Here is an 18,990-nt window from a genome sequence, read left to right as displayed (position 1 = left end):
GTAGTCATAAAGATTTTATTTTGTATAAATTTGAGTATTTTGAATGGTCGCGTGCCTCGTGTTGATACTTCTGGTGGGAGCGAACAGTCAACGCCCAGTCTGCATTCCATTGTATCCAAGTTGACGCTTGTCCTGGATAATGTTTGTACATGCTATGTTCACATGTTCGTCTCTACAATTACAAATAGCAAAATAAACCCTGTCACGACCATCGGCTTTTTAAAAAAAAAAAAAAAAAAAAAAAAAGGTAAACGAAATGAGCTAAGATTTACGACACCTGCCGTAAACCTAAACGTTGGACCAAACTTTATTGACACCACCGAATTGACAACAGTGTGTCCTTCACTCCTGTCAAATTTTGGAGTGCTTCTTTTAACCCTACAACCGGCGTTGGTTTTTTTAAGGAAAACGCTCTTTTGTGGACCATGGCAGCAAAGATTTTCCCTGTCATCAAGTACGTGTTTTTATTCTTTACGTTGTAGTTCATTAGCAGTGTAGAGGTTAACTACACTGAGGAGTACGACCAGCTAACCTGTTTTAGCAGGCAAGCTAGCTCAGTCTTTCTAGCATGTCATATTATTAATAATAAATTACAAGCAACGTATATATATGTTCTAATTTAATTCTGTTTCTTAGCCTAACCAACGTATTTTATTAACGACTTAATGCTCTGCAGTTTGCATTAATAAGATAGGGACATTCAACAGCAACATAAGCTTAACTTAATTTATATACAAGTTGGACAAAAAGGTTTGGTTACGTCATTTGTTCCGTCTAAATTTCCAGACTGGCCACGAAAGTGACGATTGCTGGAGGAGCTCTTTATGTAGCTTATGACTCCGGACTTCTGGGCACCAGCGAGCAGGGATCTGAGGCTCTGGGGCGGGCCAGAGCTGCCATACCACCCGCTTTGGAGGAGTGGATGAAGTACTTTGGCCTGGAGGTACAGTACGAGTAACGACCTAGTAACGAGAGTGTCATGTCATCAATGCAATGGGTCCTCGGCAGTGGTGGAAAAAGCCTACGCTCCAAAAATGTACTTTAGGAAATGTACTGTTACACTGAAAATTCACTCAAGTGAAAGTAGCAGTGTAAAAATCTCGGTATAAGTAAAAAGTAATTTATTTAAAGTTACAGTAAAATTTACTTAGTCACTATGTGTGTTGGAGGGGTATAAAGCCATTTTTGTAGAGTTACTTTGTACAGCAGTACTAAACAGGAAAGACAACAAAACAACAGACATGATTGCATTTCTAATATGAGCACAGTAGTAATTGTACCCATATTTTGCACACACACAGAAAAAACTTAAAGCATTTAAAATGCACTTGAGAAACACAGGTTAAAAAAAAAAAACAAGTTACACAAAAAACTACTTAGCTACAATAACAAGAGTAAATATAATTTATTTTCAGTCCCTGGTCCTTGGTTTACAATGGAGCTTTGCTTCCACTTCCGTGGGTTTAAAATTTTGTACCAAAGTCCGAACAACTTAGCTTAATAACCTACACTAACAAGTTAAGTTTTAAATATTCTATATGAATTACTGTATTGGCCCGAATATAAGACTGTGTTTTCTGCATTGAAATAACACTGAAAAAGAGGGGATCGTCTTATATTCACGGTCTAGACATTATACCCATTCACGATGCTAGATGGCGCCAGATATCATTGAAGCGATGTTCTGTCATGACAGATCTCAGCTACTCTTTTTAGTTTAACCAGTTTGCATTATGTTATTGCAATTAGGGCTGCAGCTATCGAATATTTTAGTAATCGAGTAATCGACTGAAAATTCTATCGATTAATCGAGTAATCGGATAAAACAAATATATTTTCAGGTGAATAGCAATTATAGATATACATGAGAAAACAAGACATTTTATCATTTTCAGTCAATCAATGTCTTTATTTTTAACGTATATTGTTGAAAACAGCCAACAATTGCATCTCAGATGTAACTAGAATAAAAAATTAAAAAAAAGACTAATTCACTGCTTTCACTCAAAAAACCTTTAGATCTTATTTTAAAAAAGCATATATGTATATATATATATATATATATATATATATATATATATATATATACACACCTAAAAATGCCTTTACGCTTGATAACACACATCACTTAAAAGTTAGGATTTTTTCCCACGTTTTTCAATTGAATTTCTATTTGTGTCTAGCCATTTTTAAGTTCTAGTTAAGTTTTAAGTTAGTCTAAACTATAAGTCCTGATAGGATTTTGAGTTTTTGCAGTGTTTAAAATAAATGTATGGTACAGGCTGTATTGGAGCACATTAGGGACTAGTGCTACTTGGTGTTTTATCCAGCAATGACTACTGAGCTAAAATTGATAGTTAGCATTAATGAGTTTTTATTTGACACCCTCATCACTCCACAACGCTATGTTATGTTAAAGCCTGTATGTAAGACACGTTAGCCACGCATCGAAAGTGGTCTTAATTTATAGAAACCTAGCCCTCCGCAGGGCTAACGTTACGTGAGCTAGTAGTGACAGTAACGTTAATCTTATATATTAGCGCTTAGCGCTCTTTATTACCGCTTAGCGCTCTACTGCTTTAAGATGGCGGCTGTTTGCTAACGCTGCCCAGACGCGGCCTAGTCTGTCGTGCGCATCTAGTTCAACATACATGTGATCTCTATGAGACTCATCAGACGCTACCTGCAACTAACGTAGCATGTGCGGGCTAGCATTTAGCAATGTCGGCGTCGTTTGTAGCAGCTGTCGGCTGCAGTAAGTTTTTTTTTTTGCTTCTTCCTCTACGCACGTGACATCAGTGCGTTGTCCCGCATTAAAAGTAGTCCGAGCAAAACGTGATGCTTAGAGCTGTCAAAATAAACGATTACTCGAGGTGAATAAAATTACTTGGATCAGTTTTTAAACTCGAGTTACTCGAGTTGCTCGAGTATTCGTTTCAGCTCTAATTGCAATGTTTTTCCTTATTCAGATTTGTTTCAAGACTACAGTTAGTTAGACTTCACTTTGATGGTTAATGCAGTTATTGCAATTTTGTTGTTTTATGACATTAGATTGGTTTATTTACTGTATTTTTCGGACTATAAGTCGCGTTTTTTTTTTTTTTTTCATATTTTGGCTGGGGGTGCGACTTATACTCAGGAGCGACTTATGTGTGAAATTATTAACACATTATGATATTTCACATGTTATTTTGGTGTTTTGGAGTGACACTGATGGTTTGGTAAACTTGTTAGCATGTTCTTAATGCTATAGTTATCTGAATAACTCTTAATAGCTGTGGCCACGTTCACGTTCTGCCTTTGGCAATGTGTGTTCAATTGTATTATTGACTTTTTTTTATATTGAAATGCATGCTTTTAGTTTGTGGCGCTTTCTAGCCCACGTGGGGGCGCACTCGCACGCCAGAAGAAGATGGACAGCTACGTAGCTCTGAGTGAGTGGGTGAGTTAGCGAGAGCGAAACGCAGCTGCGAACCTACGTTCATTGTTTATGCTTTTAAAATATCTCTACAGAGGCAAGGCCTGTGTGTATCATCTTTTCTGTTGTTGTTGTGTGTTTTCCACCCACGATCGGACACTTAGAGCCAGTTGTGTGGGTGTTTGAACGATGTGCTAATGCTGGGGAACGCATACTAACCGATTATGTCATTGCCGTAAAACAACCTAATTATCATTTATTTACGTTGATGTGAACCTGTTTGGTATCGAGGACCAAATTGATTCAGTAAATTATTAGGACGTCCAGCATCGTCATTTGGGAGTTCGCTGTATAGCCCGGACCGAGCCATCGCGTCCTGGTGAGGACAGTATATTCGCATTTCGTTGTTCAGGCACTGTACACTGTACATTTATTCAACATGTTGTTCTCTATTGTATTTTTATATTTAATTGCCTTTCAAGATGACATATATGTTCTATGTGTTGGATTTTATCCCACAAAAATGCGACTTATACTCCGGTGCGACTTATATTATGCTTTTTTTTTTCTCTTCGTTGGGCATTTTACGGCTGGTGCGACTTGTAGTCTGAAAAATACAGTACATTTCAAAAACCAGAAGCCATTCATTTACGAATGTGATTGCACTTTAGTTTACATATTTAAATGTTCAGATATTAAGATTTGAATAAGGCAAAATAACATGCTTTTTCTCTCAAATATATTGTTATAATCATTTGTTTCGGATGTACTGTAATTATTTTCTGTCTAAAAATTGGTGTTCAAAAAGTCTTTTTTCAAACTTGAGTCTTGAAAAAGAGGAGGTCGTCTTATAATCAGGGCCGTCTTATATTCGGGCCAATACGGTAAGTAGATTTCATAAAGTTAATACTTTTGTTTTCATTAACACTGCCGTTCACCGTAAAAATCTGGAGACCTTTAAATTTTAATGTCACTATGTGATTGTTTCCTCAGGCTAGGCTTCCTACAATACCCAAGGTTGAATTCTCTCCAGTCATGGCCTGGAATTCTGGTGAGGAAAACCAAAGCATGAAATGTTACCAACAAAAAAATGTGCGTCGCATTAAAAATCAAACAATACGTAGACTTATAACATCATAATACAAGACTTGCTTGGGCTCAGTGAGCAGCCAAACAATTTGTGTTTTTGTAAAACAATGAGCAAAAAGATAAGCTGAATGCATTTCTATTAGTCATACCGCACATTTTGATTGGACATTTAATGCCTTATTTCGTATTTTTTACCCACGTTATTTAAATAGCTTTTGTTCTTGTTAATGCCAAGTTTGACTCTCTTGCAGGGGTGCGGTCTTCCATTTCAGCTCTGTCTGAGGCGCCAAGAAAAGCAACTGAATATTCCACTCGGGGCTTGCAATACATGAAAGATCTCGCCAAGTGAACAGGAACATCTCATGGGACTAACGGGTTATTGTTAATAAAATTGTTTATCACTTTGCACTTGACTGACATGTCCTCAAGAGTTTTCACCTATTGAGCAGGGGTGGGGAACATCTGGGAAATAAAGAGGTTGTTTGGCCCTGGTATACAATTCTAAATGCAAATACAACCTCAGACAACCTGTTATAAAAAAAAAAAAAAAGTGGCATGCTCCTAAAATTTAAAGTTATGTAAATGTAGCATCATATTGTCCACTAAGAGGACTAAAATGACCCAAGTGTAAAAAGGTTCCCCACTTGTGTTCAATAAAAGGGATGTCCACAAAGTTGCTCACCTCAAGGGATGTAGGGTGTGGTATTGTATATAATGCTATCATATAACGTTTTTCAATAAACTGCTAAGTTTGTGTGCATTCTATAACTTGTTTAATTTTCAGCATATTTCCTCGGCTTCACCCACATTTAAAATATACTGTATATATTTTTTTTACATGTTCGTATAATTGGATATACAGTACAGTTGGTGCCTCTGCACAGCACCTCTTTTTTCCAGTTCATGCCAACTACATCCTTACTCCAACACTGAGTACATCGAGTAATTTCCTCAAATTTCTACAAGCAACAACAGATAGTGACGGTAAAAATTTACACTATTTTTGAAATTTTCCTTAGCCATTGGCTTCCACTGATATTGATCACCCTTAAAAAAGATCTATAGTCGACAGCCATCATTGGCAGCTAATGAATAAAAAAAAAAAGTTTACATAGCTCAAAGTTGTGTGTGGTTTTGAAGAGAAATAGAATCGTTATATTCAAGCTATAACATAAATGTGGGAAAGGTAAAGCTCTGAAAGCTTTATGGATATACACTCATTTACAACACCTCAGAAGACCCAACACCAATGCAGTAAGGTATCAAAAGCCAAATACATTGTATAGAAATTTGTATATCTTAAAATTTGGCTAATGTAGTCGATTAGTATCGACAAGAGATATTGTAAGGCATGTTGCTTGCTATCAAAATGTTTTGCAACCTCTCCATATTATGGTCCAAGGGTACATGCTATAATCCTAAAATGTACAGCAATCTGCTTTACTGTTAAATTAGTTCATGTGCAATGTAGGAAGTGTAAAGATGAATTATGAACAAATCATAGAGACACAAACTGTTCTTTTATTATAGCTAGTCTTTAATTGTAAATGGAACAAACCTTCGGTTGACCAGTTAGCTCATAGGTGAGGAGACTTAACCAGTCCATCTTCTTATTTTCCTTTCAGCTTTGCCCTTCAAGGGTTGCCACAGTGAATCAGTTGCCTCCATCTAACCCTTTCCTCTGCTCTCACACCAACTACCTGCATGTCATCTTAAACTACATCCATAAATCTCCATTTTTGTCTTCCTTTACACCTCCTGCCTGACATTTGGAAACTCACTATCCTTTATCCTATATACTCACTCCCTCCCCTGGAAAAAAAAAACAGAAAATCACTTTTGATTTTTAAAGAATTTATTTCCAAATTAAAGTGGAAAATACGTATTTGGTCACCTACAAACAAGCAAGACTTCTAACGAGACTCCACTCGTTACCTGTATTGATGGCACCTGTTTTAACTCATTATCGGTATAAAAGACACCTGTCCACAACCTCAGTCAGCCATACTCCAAACTCCACTATGGCCAAGACGAAAGAGCTGTCGAAGGACACCAGAGACAATATTGTAGACCTGCACCAGGCTGGGAAGACTGAATCTGCAATAGGTAAAACGCTTGGTGTAAAAAAAATCAACTGTGGGAGCAATTATTAGAAAATGGAAGACATACAAGACCACTGATAATCTCCCTCGATCTGGGGCTCCATGCAAGATCTCACCTCGTGGCGTCAAAATATAACAAGAATGGTGAGCAAAAATCCCAGAACCACACGGTGGGACCTAGTGAATGACCTACAGAGAGCTGGGACCACAGTAACAAAGGCTATCAGTAACACATTGCGCCGCCAGGGACTCAAATCCTGCACTGCCAGACGTGTCCCCTGCTGAAGGCAGTACACGTCCATGCCCGTCTGCGGTTCGCTAGAGAGAATTTGGATGATCTGGAAGAGGACTGGGAGACTGTGTGATGGTCAGATAAAAACCAAAATAGAACTTTTTGGTAGAAACACAGGTTTTCGTGTTTGAAGGAGAAAGAATACAGAATTGGATCCGAAGAACACCATACGCACTGTGAAGCATGGGGGTGGAAACATCATGCTTCGGGGCTGTTTTCCTGCAAAGGGACCAGGACGACTGATCTTTGTAAAGGAAAGAATGAATGGGGCCATGTATCGAGAGACTTTGACTGAAAATCTTCTTCCATTAGTAAGCGCATTGAAGATGAGACGTGGCTGGGTCTTTGAGCATGACAATGATCCCAAACACACTGCCAGGGCAACAAAGGAGTGGCTTCGTAAGAAGGATTTCAAAGTCCTGGAGTGGCCTAGCCAGTCTCCAGATCTCAACCCCATAGAAAATCTGTGGAGGGAGTTAAAAGTCCGTGTTGCCCAACGACAGCCCCAAAACATCACTCCTCTAGAGAAGATCTGCATGGAGGAATGAGCCAAAATACCAGCAACAGTGTGTGAAAAGCTTGTGAAGAGTTACAGAAAACGTTTGGCCTCCGTTATTGCCAACAAAGGTTACATAACAAAGTATTGGGATTAACTTTTGGTATTGGGTTCACCCATGTTGACAATTACAGACCTCTCTATTATTTTCAAGTGGGAGAACTTGCACAATTAGTGGCTGACTAAATACTTATTTGCCCCACTGTACATTTTTTAATTCAACTGCATTCCCCACACACCTATGCAAAACGTGAACGGAACATTTAAAAATCACAATTCAGAGTTTGTGTGAGCTACCGGTTTATTTGGATGAAATATTCACAACAATTTTACACAACTTGTAAGCATTAAATACTGAAAGTGCTGCAATATTTTTTTCTTCCTAACCATCATGCCTTTAAACGAAGCATATTATTGGACGGGGTGGAGGAGGGAATATTCTAGACATGTAAACGTACGATAAAGTGCTCCCAACAATATCAACAGAGATTATACCACTACTGGTTGATTTTGTATTCAAAGTTTTTTTTCCATACTGCATCATAATTTGTTTTCACTGCCAAACACAAACACCAGGACACACTTGACTGCAAGCTTGTTCGGAAGTTGCTGAGTGAAAAGACATGACTGCAAACAAAAATAAAAGCCTTCATACATGATGATCTCCAAAACAGAGGTGGACAACCTTTTATCCAGAAGGGCCATTATGACAAATCATTGTATCATTAGGGCTTGTGGGTGAAGCAATTGTCTGATTGTATGTGTTTACTGTTTAGTGTATGGTTCCCCAACCTCTGCTCTAAGATATGTACAGTATTGCGAGGAAAAAAAAAAGAGCCTGAAGGCACTTGATATTTTTTTGTGTGGAAAAGTGTCATTGGGAAGCAAGCAAATGTCATCCTTCTACCTTCTAAGCAGTACAAAGAATGCACGGTGGTTAAAAGAACACATACCCTGCAATAATGACACACTTTATTACAAAGCCAAATAGAGGCGAAACACTAAATGTCTTGTAAAGCACTTGTGCAATATTCCACTCATCCCAACAAGAAAGTATAATTCCACTTATAATTGACTTAACTCCCTGTTAGTCCACTTAATGCCAACGCGTATTGTAGCCCAACTTGAGTGTCAGCAAACGGAAATATGGTCTTTTTGAAGTGGAAATGCTGGGGCGTCAAGTAGAGCAAACGCTACTGTTGTGCTGTGCAAACAAAGAAAAAATAAAGAGCTTACATGAATTACAACGCGCTGACTACTCTGCCAAGGCGTCAAATAAGAATTTAGAAGGATGAGAAAGGGAGTGACAGGAAGAGGAAGTGCATCTTCCTCTAGGTGGTTTTGACCAGGTCATAGACATGGATGTGAAAGTCATCATCATATTTGATGTAGTAGACCGAAGGCTTGGCAGGGACCTGGTAGATGACCAGGCCGGTCCTCTTGATGCCTTTGTCAGTCACGTACTCCACTTGTTTGCCCACCAGGCTCTCAGTCTCTTCCCCAGGCTTCCTGTCAGCGGGCAGCAGGTGCTTGTTTTCTGAACAAAGAAGTAAGGGAGGGAAATTTCTTTCAAAGGCAGCAGCTTCACTATCTTCTCTGCTAATGCTAATCATACTAATCTATTTTTTTCTGCAAAAGGAATTATGTCTTTTTGGCCAAAGTAAATTTTAACTTGGAGAATAGAGCTGAACGATATTGGTAAAAAACTTTGTCGCGACTGAAGGAATTCGGCCTCCCAGCCAAGCTGCCGGAACAGCGACGGCCGAACCAGAAGGCGTTTCGCTGGCGCAGCTCCAGCAAGTCGGCCGGGAGGGCCAAACCCTGTGCGTTCACTCCGGTGTTAACCCTTTGTACTGACTCCATTTTGAACGGTTTAAAAAAGGCTCACCGAAAACAGGTTGACAATTTATTCGTCGACAGTGATCAAAAAACAAGGCAAAACAGATGACGGAGAGGCAATACTGGATCCAGGGTCAGCAAAACAACAGATACATCGAAATGTCCCCGTGAAGCGACAGTTGTTATCTAAATTTTCAGTCTTTTAAAAGATCTCGCAGGGCGGGCCGTGAGCAGGAAGAAGGGTGTGAAAAAGGAAGAAGAGTGTGTTTGGGATTATTGTCTTTTTGTGGATTGGACAGGAGGATTTTTGGGGGTTTGTGATATCAATTGCAATATTAAAACATTCTCACCAGATGACTTGAATAGCTCTGTTTGGGACGACTTTGGTTGACTCACCATGTTTTTGTATTAGTATTAAGTATAGGGCTGCAGCTATCGAATATTTTAGTAATCGAGTAACTGACTGAAAATTCTATCGAGTAATCGGGTAAAACATTATTATTATTTTTTTTTTTTTAGGTAAAGAGCAATTATAAATATACATGAGAAAAAAAGACATTTAATCCAATATTGAACCATTTTCAGTCAATTGATGTCTTTATTTTCGATGTACATTGTTGAAAACAGCCAACAATTGCATCTCGGATGTGACCAGAAAAAAAAAATTCACTGCTTTCACTCAAAAAACTTCTAGATCTTATAAAAAAAAAAAAAAAAAAAAAAACAAAAAAAAAAAAACATATTTCTTACCTAAAAATGTAATTACGCTTGATAACACACATCACTTGAAAGCTATGTGTTTTTCCCACGTGTTTCAATTGAATTTCCATTTGTGTCAAGCTATTTTTAAGTTCTAGTTAAATTTTAAGTTAGTCTAAACTGTAAGTACTGATAGGATTTTGAGTTTTGGCAGTGTTCAAAATAAAAGTATGATACCTGCTGTATTGGAGCACATTAAGGACCAGTGCTACTTGGTGTTTTATTCAGCGATGACTACTGAGCTAAAACTAACAGTTAGCTTTATTATGTTTTAATTTTACACCCTCATCACTCTACAGTGCTGTGTTTTTACAGATTAAATAAAGCCTGTATGTAAGACATGTTAGCCACGCATCGACAGTGGTCATAAGAAATAGAAACCTAGCCCTCCGAAGGGCTAACGTTACGTGTGTGAGTGACAGTAACGTTATATTTATAAGCACTGAGAGGTCTACGGCTTAAAGATGGCGGCTGTTTACTAATGCTGCCCAGACGCGGCTGAGTCTGTCATTTGGCACCTAGTTCGAAATGCATGCGATATCTATGAGACGCATCGGACACTAACTGCTACCACACTAGCATAATGCGGGCGTAGTTTTTAGCAACGTCGGTGTAGTTTGTAGCGGCTGTCGGCTGCAGTAAGGTTTTTTTTTTAATTTAATTTAATTTTATTTATTTATTTTTTTTTTTATGCTTCTTCCTCTACGCACGTGACGTCAGCGCGTTGTCCTGCATTAAAAGTAGTCCGGGCAAAACGTGATGCTTAGAGCTGGCAAGATTAAACGATTCCTCGAGGTGAATAAAATTACTCGGATCAGTTTTTAAACTCAAGTTACTCTAGTTGCTCGAGTATTCGTTTCAGCTCTAATTAAGTATTTCATGAGATTGCTTTTTCCTGACCCTAAACCCTAACCCTAAACTGGTCTAAAACACCACTTTGCCTAGATTTATTCAGCGTACAAAATATGGCTCTGTGTTTTTTTAACCGTCACTGAACCCCTAAGGCTTACTCACTGAACCCTAGTTAAGAAGCACTGCTCTATAAGCTATGAATAAATACTTTAAATTTAGCTGAATCACCATCGTCATTAAAAAAAAAAGTAAATCCAAACTTTAGATTCTGCATTCTAAACCAGTCATGATCAATTCTTTTTATGTACGTCATATCATCTACACATCTAGCGTCCACTTACCCCCCTTTTTTTGTATTATCTCTTATTTTCATTGTCTTGAATTTTTGTTTGTACTTTCTTTAATGTTCAGTTTTGTATGAACGTTTTTGAAAAATTTTTAGTTATACATTTTGCCAATGTGTAATAAGGTCAGGTTGACCTTATAAACCCTTTTGGGTCTTTTTCTGGTCCCAAATGCACAATATTTTCTCTATTGTTTTGTGACTTTTGTTGGCTGATGTTTATACATGTGCAAATAAACCATTTTAAATAAAGACAGCACTTAATATGAATGACATTAATATTGTTGCTAAGTAATTTATTTTGCAAATTGTGAATTTCTTAGCCCTCTGTTAATGGAGAAAATAATGTTTAAACATTAAAAAAAATTACACCGCTAACAAGGGGTGTGACAAAATATCGAAATGGTGATATATCGTGATACTTTGTATCCCAAAAGGTTATCAATATGCTCCTGCCAAGAATCGAAATATCGTTTTAAAAAGGTGTCACTGTCTAACAAAAATAAATAAAAAGGAACCAACAAGTTGCTACCAAAATCTTCCACCATAATAGTGTCTTAGTTAACTCTAAGGCTGCATTGACTGTGCGCGACACCCAATCCATTTAGACTGGGAACGTTCGTTCATTCGAAACCAGAGCATTTACAGTCATTCTGTCCGATTTTCAGGGCATTTACAGGTCATTTCCTGTTGAGTTTGAGTCACTGCCTATTCATTTGGGTCATTCCCAGGTCACTTCCTGTTTTGTAATTCAAAATAAACAGCAAGTGACCCATAAAATACCCCAAAATCAACAGGAAGTAACTGAAAATCAACATGTAAATGACCTTAAATAGCCCCAAATTACCTCATTGCCTGGCATTGGCTGCCACTGACGGGCATAGACGTTCAATCCGTTTGAAGTGAGAGGGATGGCAGCGAATGAACAAATGTTCATTCCTGGGCTGCCACCCTCCCAGTTCAAATGGATTGGACGTCTAGAGGTGATAAACGCATTCCAATTCACAGCAGAAGCTTGTTTTTCTCCTTATTAGTTGTTTGTAGAACATCCTAGAATGATTTCCTGACCAATGTATCGCTAATCGTTGTATCGCTATATCGTCAGATCATCGTTATCGTGAGCTTTGTATCGCAAATCGTATCATATCGTGAGGTACCAAGAGGTTCCCACTCCTACCGCTAACACGCACATCAACTTTATGATGTCAGTTATACCCACGCACATACACACTGATGAGACTCGAGCACTGGTGCATGTGATAATGGATTATAATTACGAAACAAGGAAGGGCGGTTAAATTGGGATACTCAAATTTCAATGGCTAAAATAGTAACACCATAATAAAATGTCTGTGTCAATGTTTATTTACATTTTCTCCACTACTACACATCAGAAAAATTAAATTCTATGATTTTTCAATTTATTAAACAAGATTCTTTCAGCTAGGAGGAGTCATTTTTTAAAATGCTTTTGCCCCGAAAGAGAAGACTCACAATTATGATTTGTATAGAACGTGTGTCAGATGGTGCAATTGTCGACAGTTGAAAAATGCAACAAAAATAATTTGCCTTGGCACACTTTGCAGTGTAGAGGCTGGAGACTTAACTAAAATGTAACATACCTGCTTCAGGCAGAATCCTAAGGTCTCCGTCGGCGTAGTCGTCCCACAATTGGTACATATAGAGAACCGGGTCCTTTTCATAGGTGATATAATACCAATTGGTCATAATTGGCGCTCTGGAGAGCACCATCCCTCGCCACTCATTCTTCTCGCCGTCCTCCTTTTCAAAGAGATGCTCCACAGCTTTGCCCACCAACTCCTCTGCCCCTGAGGGGATCTTGATCCGGTTGTTTACTGCATACAAAGATGAGCACTCTCCAAATTAACTAGAAGGGCAACTACAGTAATAATAAAATACACATTAACTTGATGAATTATCAGGAAGGTTCGAGAATAAGAGCACATTTGTTTACGTGGACGTACCGACACTTTCCGAGAGGACTTGCAGGTTGGACACTCGGTCGTCCTTGAACAGTTCGATGCCATAGACGCAATCGAAGCCGTCGTACTTAACCATGAAGAGCGATGGGTTGACGCTGAGTCGATCTAGCACAGTCCCCTTCCATTTGCTCTGGTTTCCCTTCTCGCGCCAGTTGTGTTGAATGCGCACACCCAGAATGCAGTTCGGGTCGGGGCTACTGGCATCGCTCAGCTCCCCGATGCTTCGTTTCCTGCAAAGTCTCAGTGTGTTAATACACTGTATTTTATACAAAATAAAATTAAACAATAACATGTATGTATTTGTTTATTATAATTTATTCAGCCTACCAATATGCACTGTTAATGCAATGCTTATGGCAGACTGTAATGTATATGTACATCTCCATCTACTGGCACATGCCTACGCAGCCGCATTTGCAAAACCGAGAGTGATTGACAACCCACAAACACGTAGAAAAATGCTCCATTATTTGCCTCATCAAATTTTTAAGACCAAAAAGTACACAAACATGTAGGGGAACACCTCATAATGGCGTACCGTACGCAGGCTATTTTTAGACCGTGACGTCGCATCGTAAAGCGGAAGTAAAGCCGAAGTGGGACATTATAGACCCGCCCTCGCATAGACCCAACGTAAAAAGTGCTACTTTTCTCCGGTAATCTTTCAAAAACGAACATGCCGATCACGCATTGCTTTTTTGGAACTTGTAGAAACGACTCTAGACATTACGACACATGAAGGATGTTTTCTTCATACGTGTCCGGAAACCAAAAACTCGAGGGGGAAAAATGTGAAGACCGAATCAACTTGCGCGGACTTTAACACCAGCTCGGCGAATCCATTCACGTTTCATATGCAGTAAACATTATGTTGGGTTGGCATGGTCTTTCAGAGGACAAAGAGGTAAGCCATTTTTATATTTTTAACTTATTTTTTTAGCGTAACGTTGTGCCGTACTGCTTCTGTCTGACAATGAATGACCTGAAAAGAATTACAATGATATCTGACTGCCACTTTTACCGTTTCTGTTATTTATATATAATGTATAGTAGAGCTGAAACGAATACTCGAGCAACTCGAGTTTAAAAACTGATCCGAGTAATTTTATTCACCTCGAGTAATCATTTATTTTGACAGCTCTAAGAATCACATTTTGCTCGGACTACTTTTAATGCGGAACAACGCGCTGATGTCACGTGCGTAGAGGAAGAAAAAAAAAAAAAAAAAAAACTTACTGCAACCAACAGCCGCTACAAACGACGCCGACGTTGCTAAATACTAGCCCGCACGATGCTACGTTGGTAGGTAGCGTCTGATGAGTCTCATAGAGATCACGTGTATGTTGAACTAGATGCACAATGACAGACTCGGCCGCGTCTGGGCAGCGTCAGTAAACAGCCGCCATCTTAAAGCAGTAGAACGCTAAGCGCTAATAAAGAGCGCTAAGCGCTAATAAATAAAGATGTAACATTACTGTCACTAACTCAAGTAACGTTAGCCCTGCGGAGGGCTAGGTTTCTATTAATTATGACCACTTTCGATGCGTGGCTAACGTGTCTAACATACAGGCTTTAACATAACATAGCGTTGTGGAGTGATGAGGGTGCAAAATAAAAACTCAATCATGCTAACTATCAATTTTAGCTCAGTAGTCATTGCTGGATAAAACACTAAGTAGCACTGGTCCCTAATGTGCTCCAATACAAGCCTGTATCATACATTTATTTTGAACACTGCAAAAACTCAAAATCCTATCAGGACTTACAGTTTAGACTAACTTAAAACTTAACTAGAATTTAAAAATGGCTTGACACAAATAGAAATTCAATTGAAACAGTGATGTGTGTTATCAAGCGTAACGGCATTTTTGGGTATATATATATATTTTTTAATTAGAGCTAAAGGTTTTTTGAGTGAAAGCAGTGAATTAGTCTTTTTTTTTTTTCTAGTTACATCTGAGATGCAATTGTTGGCTGTTTTCAACAATAGACATCGAAAATAAAGACATTGATTGACTAAAAATGGTTCAAGATTAGATGAAATGTCTTGTTTTCTCATGTATATTTATAATTGCTCTTCACCTAAAAATATATTTGTTTTATTCGATTACTCGATTAATCGATAGAATTTTCGGTCGATTACTCGATTACTAAAATATTTGATAGCTGCAACAACTTTAGTAAGGGGGAAGTGTAAATAAATTATAGGATTAAGATGTGTTATCAATGAAAAAATTAAAAGTGTTCGTTGGCTGTCACTGAGTAGCATTTGCGATCGCTACACAAAGCTAACTAAATTACCCCCAAGAACAGTAAGAGACGTAGGACAACCAGAGGATATATAAGAAAGACAGGGCTGATGGTAAAGGCTAGCTTGTTGAAACAGGAGAATGTCATTGTCAGTCGCATCGATAAAAAAGCTAAAGCTATGCTTAGGTCGGCTCGTTTTTTTCGTCTTTTTCAGCCTTGGACACAAAAGCCATCTCTTTAACTGAACATTTTTATGTTCTTCCACATCTTTGCCAGTGAATTTGGCACCAGCCACATCATTTTCGGAGAGAATTGGTAGGTTTAACTCTGTAAACATCTCCTTCGTACACGATTTCCATTCATTTCCTATTAGGGACAACCGGTGGCTTGTCCTTACTTCGCAACAGTAGCTAATGTCATGAATATTAATGAGCGGAATGACGTGTTGCTTGCGGTACGCCATTGCCATTGTTTTGCCAACTTGTCAACTGCGGGCTGCTGGTTTGCTGATATTTTTGTTCAACAAAATCCCTTGTCAAATCATATGAAAATGTGAGTCATGCAAATATGATGCCCACTTTCCTTCATTATTATTCTTGATTTTGGTGAATTTTAGGACAGGCCGAACGAGGCCCACATGCCAAATTTTGAATCCCTCATTATCAAGGTATGCAGCTTTTAGCCTTATGTGGAGCAGGGAACACGCATATTCAACTCAATTATGTGTCTGAATGAACCACTATTTACAGAAGAGTCATAGTTTTATATTTATTAGGGGTGTAACGGTACACAAAAATCTCGGTTCGGTACGTACCTCGGTTTTGAGGTCACTGTTCGGTTCATTTTCGGTACAGTAAGAAAACAAAATTCAAAATATAAATGTGCTAGTTGTTCCCTTTGTGCTTTCAACAATAGGAACATTACCCTATACAAAGCTAGAATTCTGCTCAAAAAGTAGCGGTTATTTAAAGATAATCCGACAACAATTTGCCTTTCAGACCCCACATATTGGTCAGCTTTCTTTCTGAAAGAAAGAAGAAAAAAGAAGTCCTGTGCTAAAGAGAAAAGCAATCCCAATGACAAAGATTTTAACATGTATTTTACAAATGAAATGCCTCAATGAATAATTTTTTTTCTTATGAACGGTTTTTAAAAGCTTTATTGGTGGATTTTCTCAAAGTGCCACACAGAAATTGATCAATTTAATTGTGTAAGCAGGATCTGTGTATTATTGTTATCATTTAATTACAGGTGTTTTAGCTCATTTCAATTTATTTTATTTAAATGGGCTATTATTTATTTTCTTATGTGTTTATATTTTACAAATGTGATGTAGTATTCATTTATATTGTATATTTTATGTTGTATAACTTTAGTTCCTACGTGAATATTAGTTCCTACTTGTTTTGTTGTGGTAGGAGGGTTTTGTAATGAACACGGGGCCATGTTGGTTATTATGATAGCAGAGAAGACAGCAGTAAATCAAGAAAGACAAGTCAACTGTGCCCTGATCTACCACTCAAGAGATCTAATGGACTCAAAAAGAGGGTTACGATTGCATTTTAGTTTGAAAATCGACCGGATCCACCATATTTTTACAGAAGTGACTTCCGGTTTGCCCGAATCTTGCTACCGGTAGTAGTATTGACCCAGGAGGGTCGTGTCTCGCATCAAATAATAAGCTCTGCCGTTCTCTTCACGTGCATTGTGCTGAGCCGCTTCTGGGACCCGTCTAACACGCTGCCGCACTGTGACTGGTGTTCATTGGCTGATTGACTTTAACGCCCGCGTTTCACTACGTTCTCGCGGCGGCCACGTTGTCGCGCCGTTGACGTTTCTGGGTTATACTGTCCTACCATGTTGGTCCTCATAATAGTAGAGAAGAGGGAGTAAATATAATCTACACAAAGAAACTGTAACCCGATCGACTCACAGCCTTGAAAAGTAAGGGTTACATTACGTCAGAAACTCGTTCGGTACGCCTCCGTTCCGAACCGAGCACCACGTACCGAAACGGTTCAATACAAATACATGTAGCGTTACACCCTTAATATTTTTCATTGTCTAAGCTCGCCGGTGAAACGTTGTTCATGACAATTGGTGGGCAAGATAGGGGCCTATACCTCCTCGGACCACTGATAATTGCAAAACTAATCACAAAGTCAGATCTAAAGACTGATTTAATTTCGATTGCACTAACTGACCAGAAGTAAACCTCCATTTCTGACTTTAAATGTCCATATCTTTGTTATTACTTGTCATAGAAAATTATCTTTGTAATCATGCTTTTGTGTGGATCCCCATTCCAATTTCCCACCCATTTGTTTAAATTCCTGATTATTATTTTTTGTCACGTACCTACTGTATGTTGTATTCTGAATATATGCAGCAGTAAGTAGTTTATTACATGTTCAACATTGTGTGACATAAGGAAATGTATACATATATAAGTACAAATGTATTTATACAATTTGTACAGTACTCAAGTATATGTAATTTTATTGTGACAGTAATTCCCATCTCTGATTATCTTACCAAGATAAGATACTTTTATGAACATACCTGCCTCTTTTCTTCGACATGCCTCCACAAGATCGAAGGTTACAGTCTAAAAGGGAAAGAAAATCATTTCAATTCCAGTCAGGTAGTAACATAGGCTACACTAGTATGAAAAACATTTTCCAAAACAACTTGTGCCAAATTGCGCCAACAGCCGACGTCATAGTAATGCGCGGAGATCGACAGCACCCCTCAGCCAATAGCGGCACAGCCCCGAGAGCCACTTCCGGTGTATTTACGTTGCCGAAACTGCATCGCCCGCAATGGAAGGGGTCATATTTTTATGTGTGGGCGTGCAGGCTACGAGTGACACCGTCTGGCACGGCTAACTAGCAGTTAGCACACCGCTAAGTAACAGTTTGGATGTAACGCGCCCTTGTTCGGTTCGCCAGCCGTGTCGAACGACAGCTTGTGCTGGCAAAATGACACAATCAAGCATAAAAAAAAAGAGAAAAGTACGTCTTAATTGAGACGAGACGAAGGCTATAGAAGGCGCCAACACACCTGTGCTGGCCTACGTCCAATATAAGGTCATAGTTTGAATCTGTCATGCCATGTTACCAGTTTCCCTCGCTTGTCCGAGCGTCACCTCAATGCAGACGTTCCAGGGAGGCAAGGGAAGGGGGCGGCAAGAAGCTACATCCGCCCCTCCGAAGTTCCACAGACTGGCTGGACGCCGACGAGATTTACGTCCGCCTTCACCTGCACGCAAATTTCATTTCGGTTTTGTTCGTCTGCGTCTGCCAAAGAAAATGCTGCTCCACACGGAACCAGGCTCTGGGAAATCTCGCGAAAGCTGCGTGGAAAACAGGACTCTGTTTCCCAGCATGCCTTACGGTCATGAACAGCCGGAGAAGACGTGGACGTACGCGCAGTCACTGCTGGGAAATGTAGGCCGGGAAGTTATGTTGGCGCTCAACAGCCAGGG

General features: G+C 39.0%; 2 protein-coding genes and 1 long non-coding RNA gene across 5 annotated transcripts in view; 2 read left to right on the top strand and 1 right to left on the bottom strand.

Moving 5' to 3' along the window:
• The window catches only part of LOC130918500 (uncharacterized), a 56,114-nt gene that overhangs the window by 31,943 nt on the left and 5,181 nt on the right, over window positions 1-18,990 (top strand). The gene's annotated exons all lie outside the window — the stretch shown is intronic.
• On the top strand, window positions 278-5,275 carry micos13 (mitochondrial contact site and cristae organizing system subunit 13). Its single transcript, XM_057840233.1, has 4 exons — window positions 278-454; window positions 787-943; window positions 4,412-4,469; window positions 4,759-5,275. Exons 1-4 carry the CDS (start codon window positions 426-428, stop codon window positions 4,854-4,856), a joined length of 342 nt encoding a protein of 113 aa, XP_057696216.1. The 5' UTR covers window positions 278-425; the 3' UTR covers window positions 4,857-5,275.
• On the bottom strand, window positions 7,722-18,878 carry LOC130918496 (spindlin-1-like). Of its 3 annotated transcripts, none has more exons than XM_057840230.1 (5): window positions 18,652-18,878; window positions 18,066-18,111; window positions 13,236-13,483; window positions 12,873-13,106; window positions 7,722-8,994 (listed from the first exon to the last, which is right to left on the bottom strand). In XM_057840230.1, exons 2-5 carry the CDS (start codon window positions 18,083-18,085, stop codon window positions 8,789-8,791), a joined length of 708 nt encoding a protein of 235 aa, XP_057696213.1. In that variant the 5' UTR covers window positions 18,086-18,111; window positions 18,652-18,878; the 3' UTR covers window positions 7,722-8,788. The 3 variants fall into 3 exon arrangements, with proteins under 3 accessions (XP_057696213.1, XP_057696212.1, XP_057696211.1); XM_057840229.1 differs by having other exon boundaries at window positions 18,567-18,877; XM_057840228.1 differs by having other exon boundaries at window positions 18,624-18,877.

Source organism: Corythoichthys intestinalis, chromosome 7, assembly GCF_030265065.1.
Source record: "Corythoichthys intestinalis isolate RoL2023-P3 chromosome 7, ASM3026506v1, whole genome shotgun sequence".
NCBI lineage: Eukaryota > Metazoa > Chordata > Actinopteri > Syngnathiformes > Syngnathidae > Corythoichthys > Corythoichthys intestinalis.
Note: the sequence above shows the minus strand (reverse complement) of the source record. Positions and strands in the feature narration are given on the sequence as shown.

Excerpts from the sequence above, each read along its gene's own strand:
- micos13 (XM_057840233.1), top strand. The coding sequence starts at position 426 with ATGGCAGCAAAGATTTTCCCTGTCATCAA. Across the intron at positions 455-786 it reads AAGATTTTCCCTGTCATCAA|ACTGGCCACGAAAGTGACGA; the intron begins GTACGTGTTTTT and ends CTAAATTTCCAG. Across the intron at positions 4,470-4,758 it reads AGTCATGGCCTGGAATTCTG|GGGTGCGGTCTTCCATTTCA; the intron begins GTGAGGAAAACC and ends ACTCTCTTGCAG.
- LOC130918496 (XM_057840230.1), bottom strand. The coding sequence starts at position 18,085 with ATGTCGAAGAAAAGAGGCAG. Across the intron at positions 13,484-18,065 it reads ATGTCGAAGAAAAGAGGCAG|GAAACGAAGCATCGGGGAGC; the intron begins GTATGTTCATAA and ends GAGACTTTGCAG. Across the intron at positions 13,107-13,235 it reads AGTCCTCTCGGAAAGTGTCG|TAAACAACCGGATCAAGATC; the intron begins GTACGTCCACGT and ends CTTTGTATGCAG.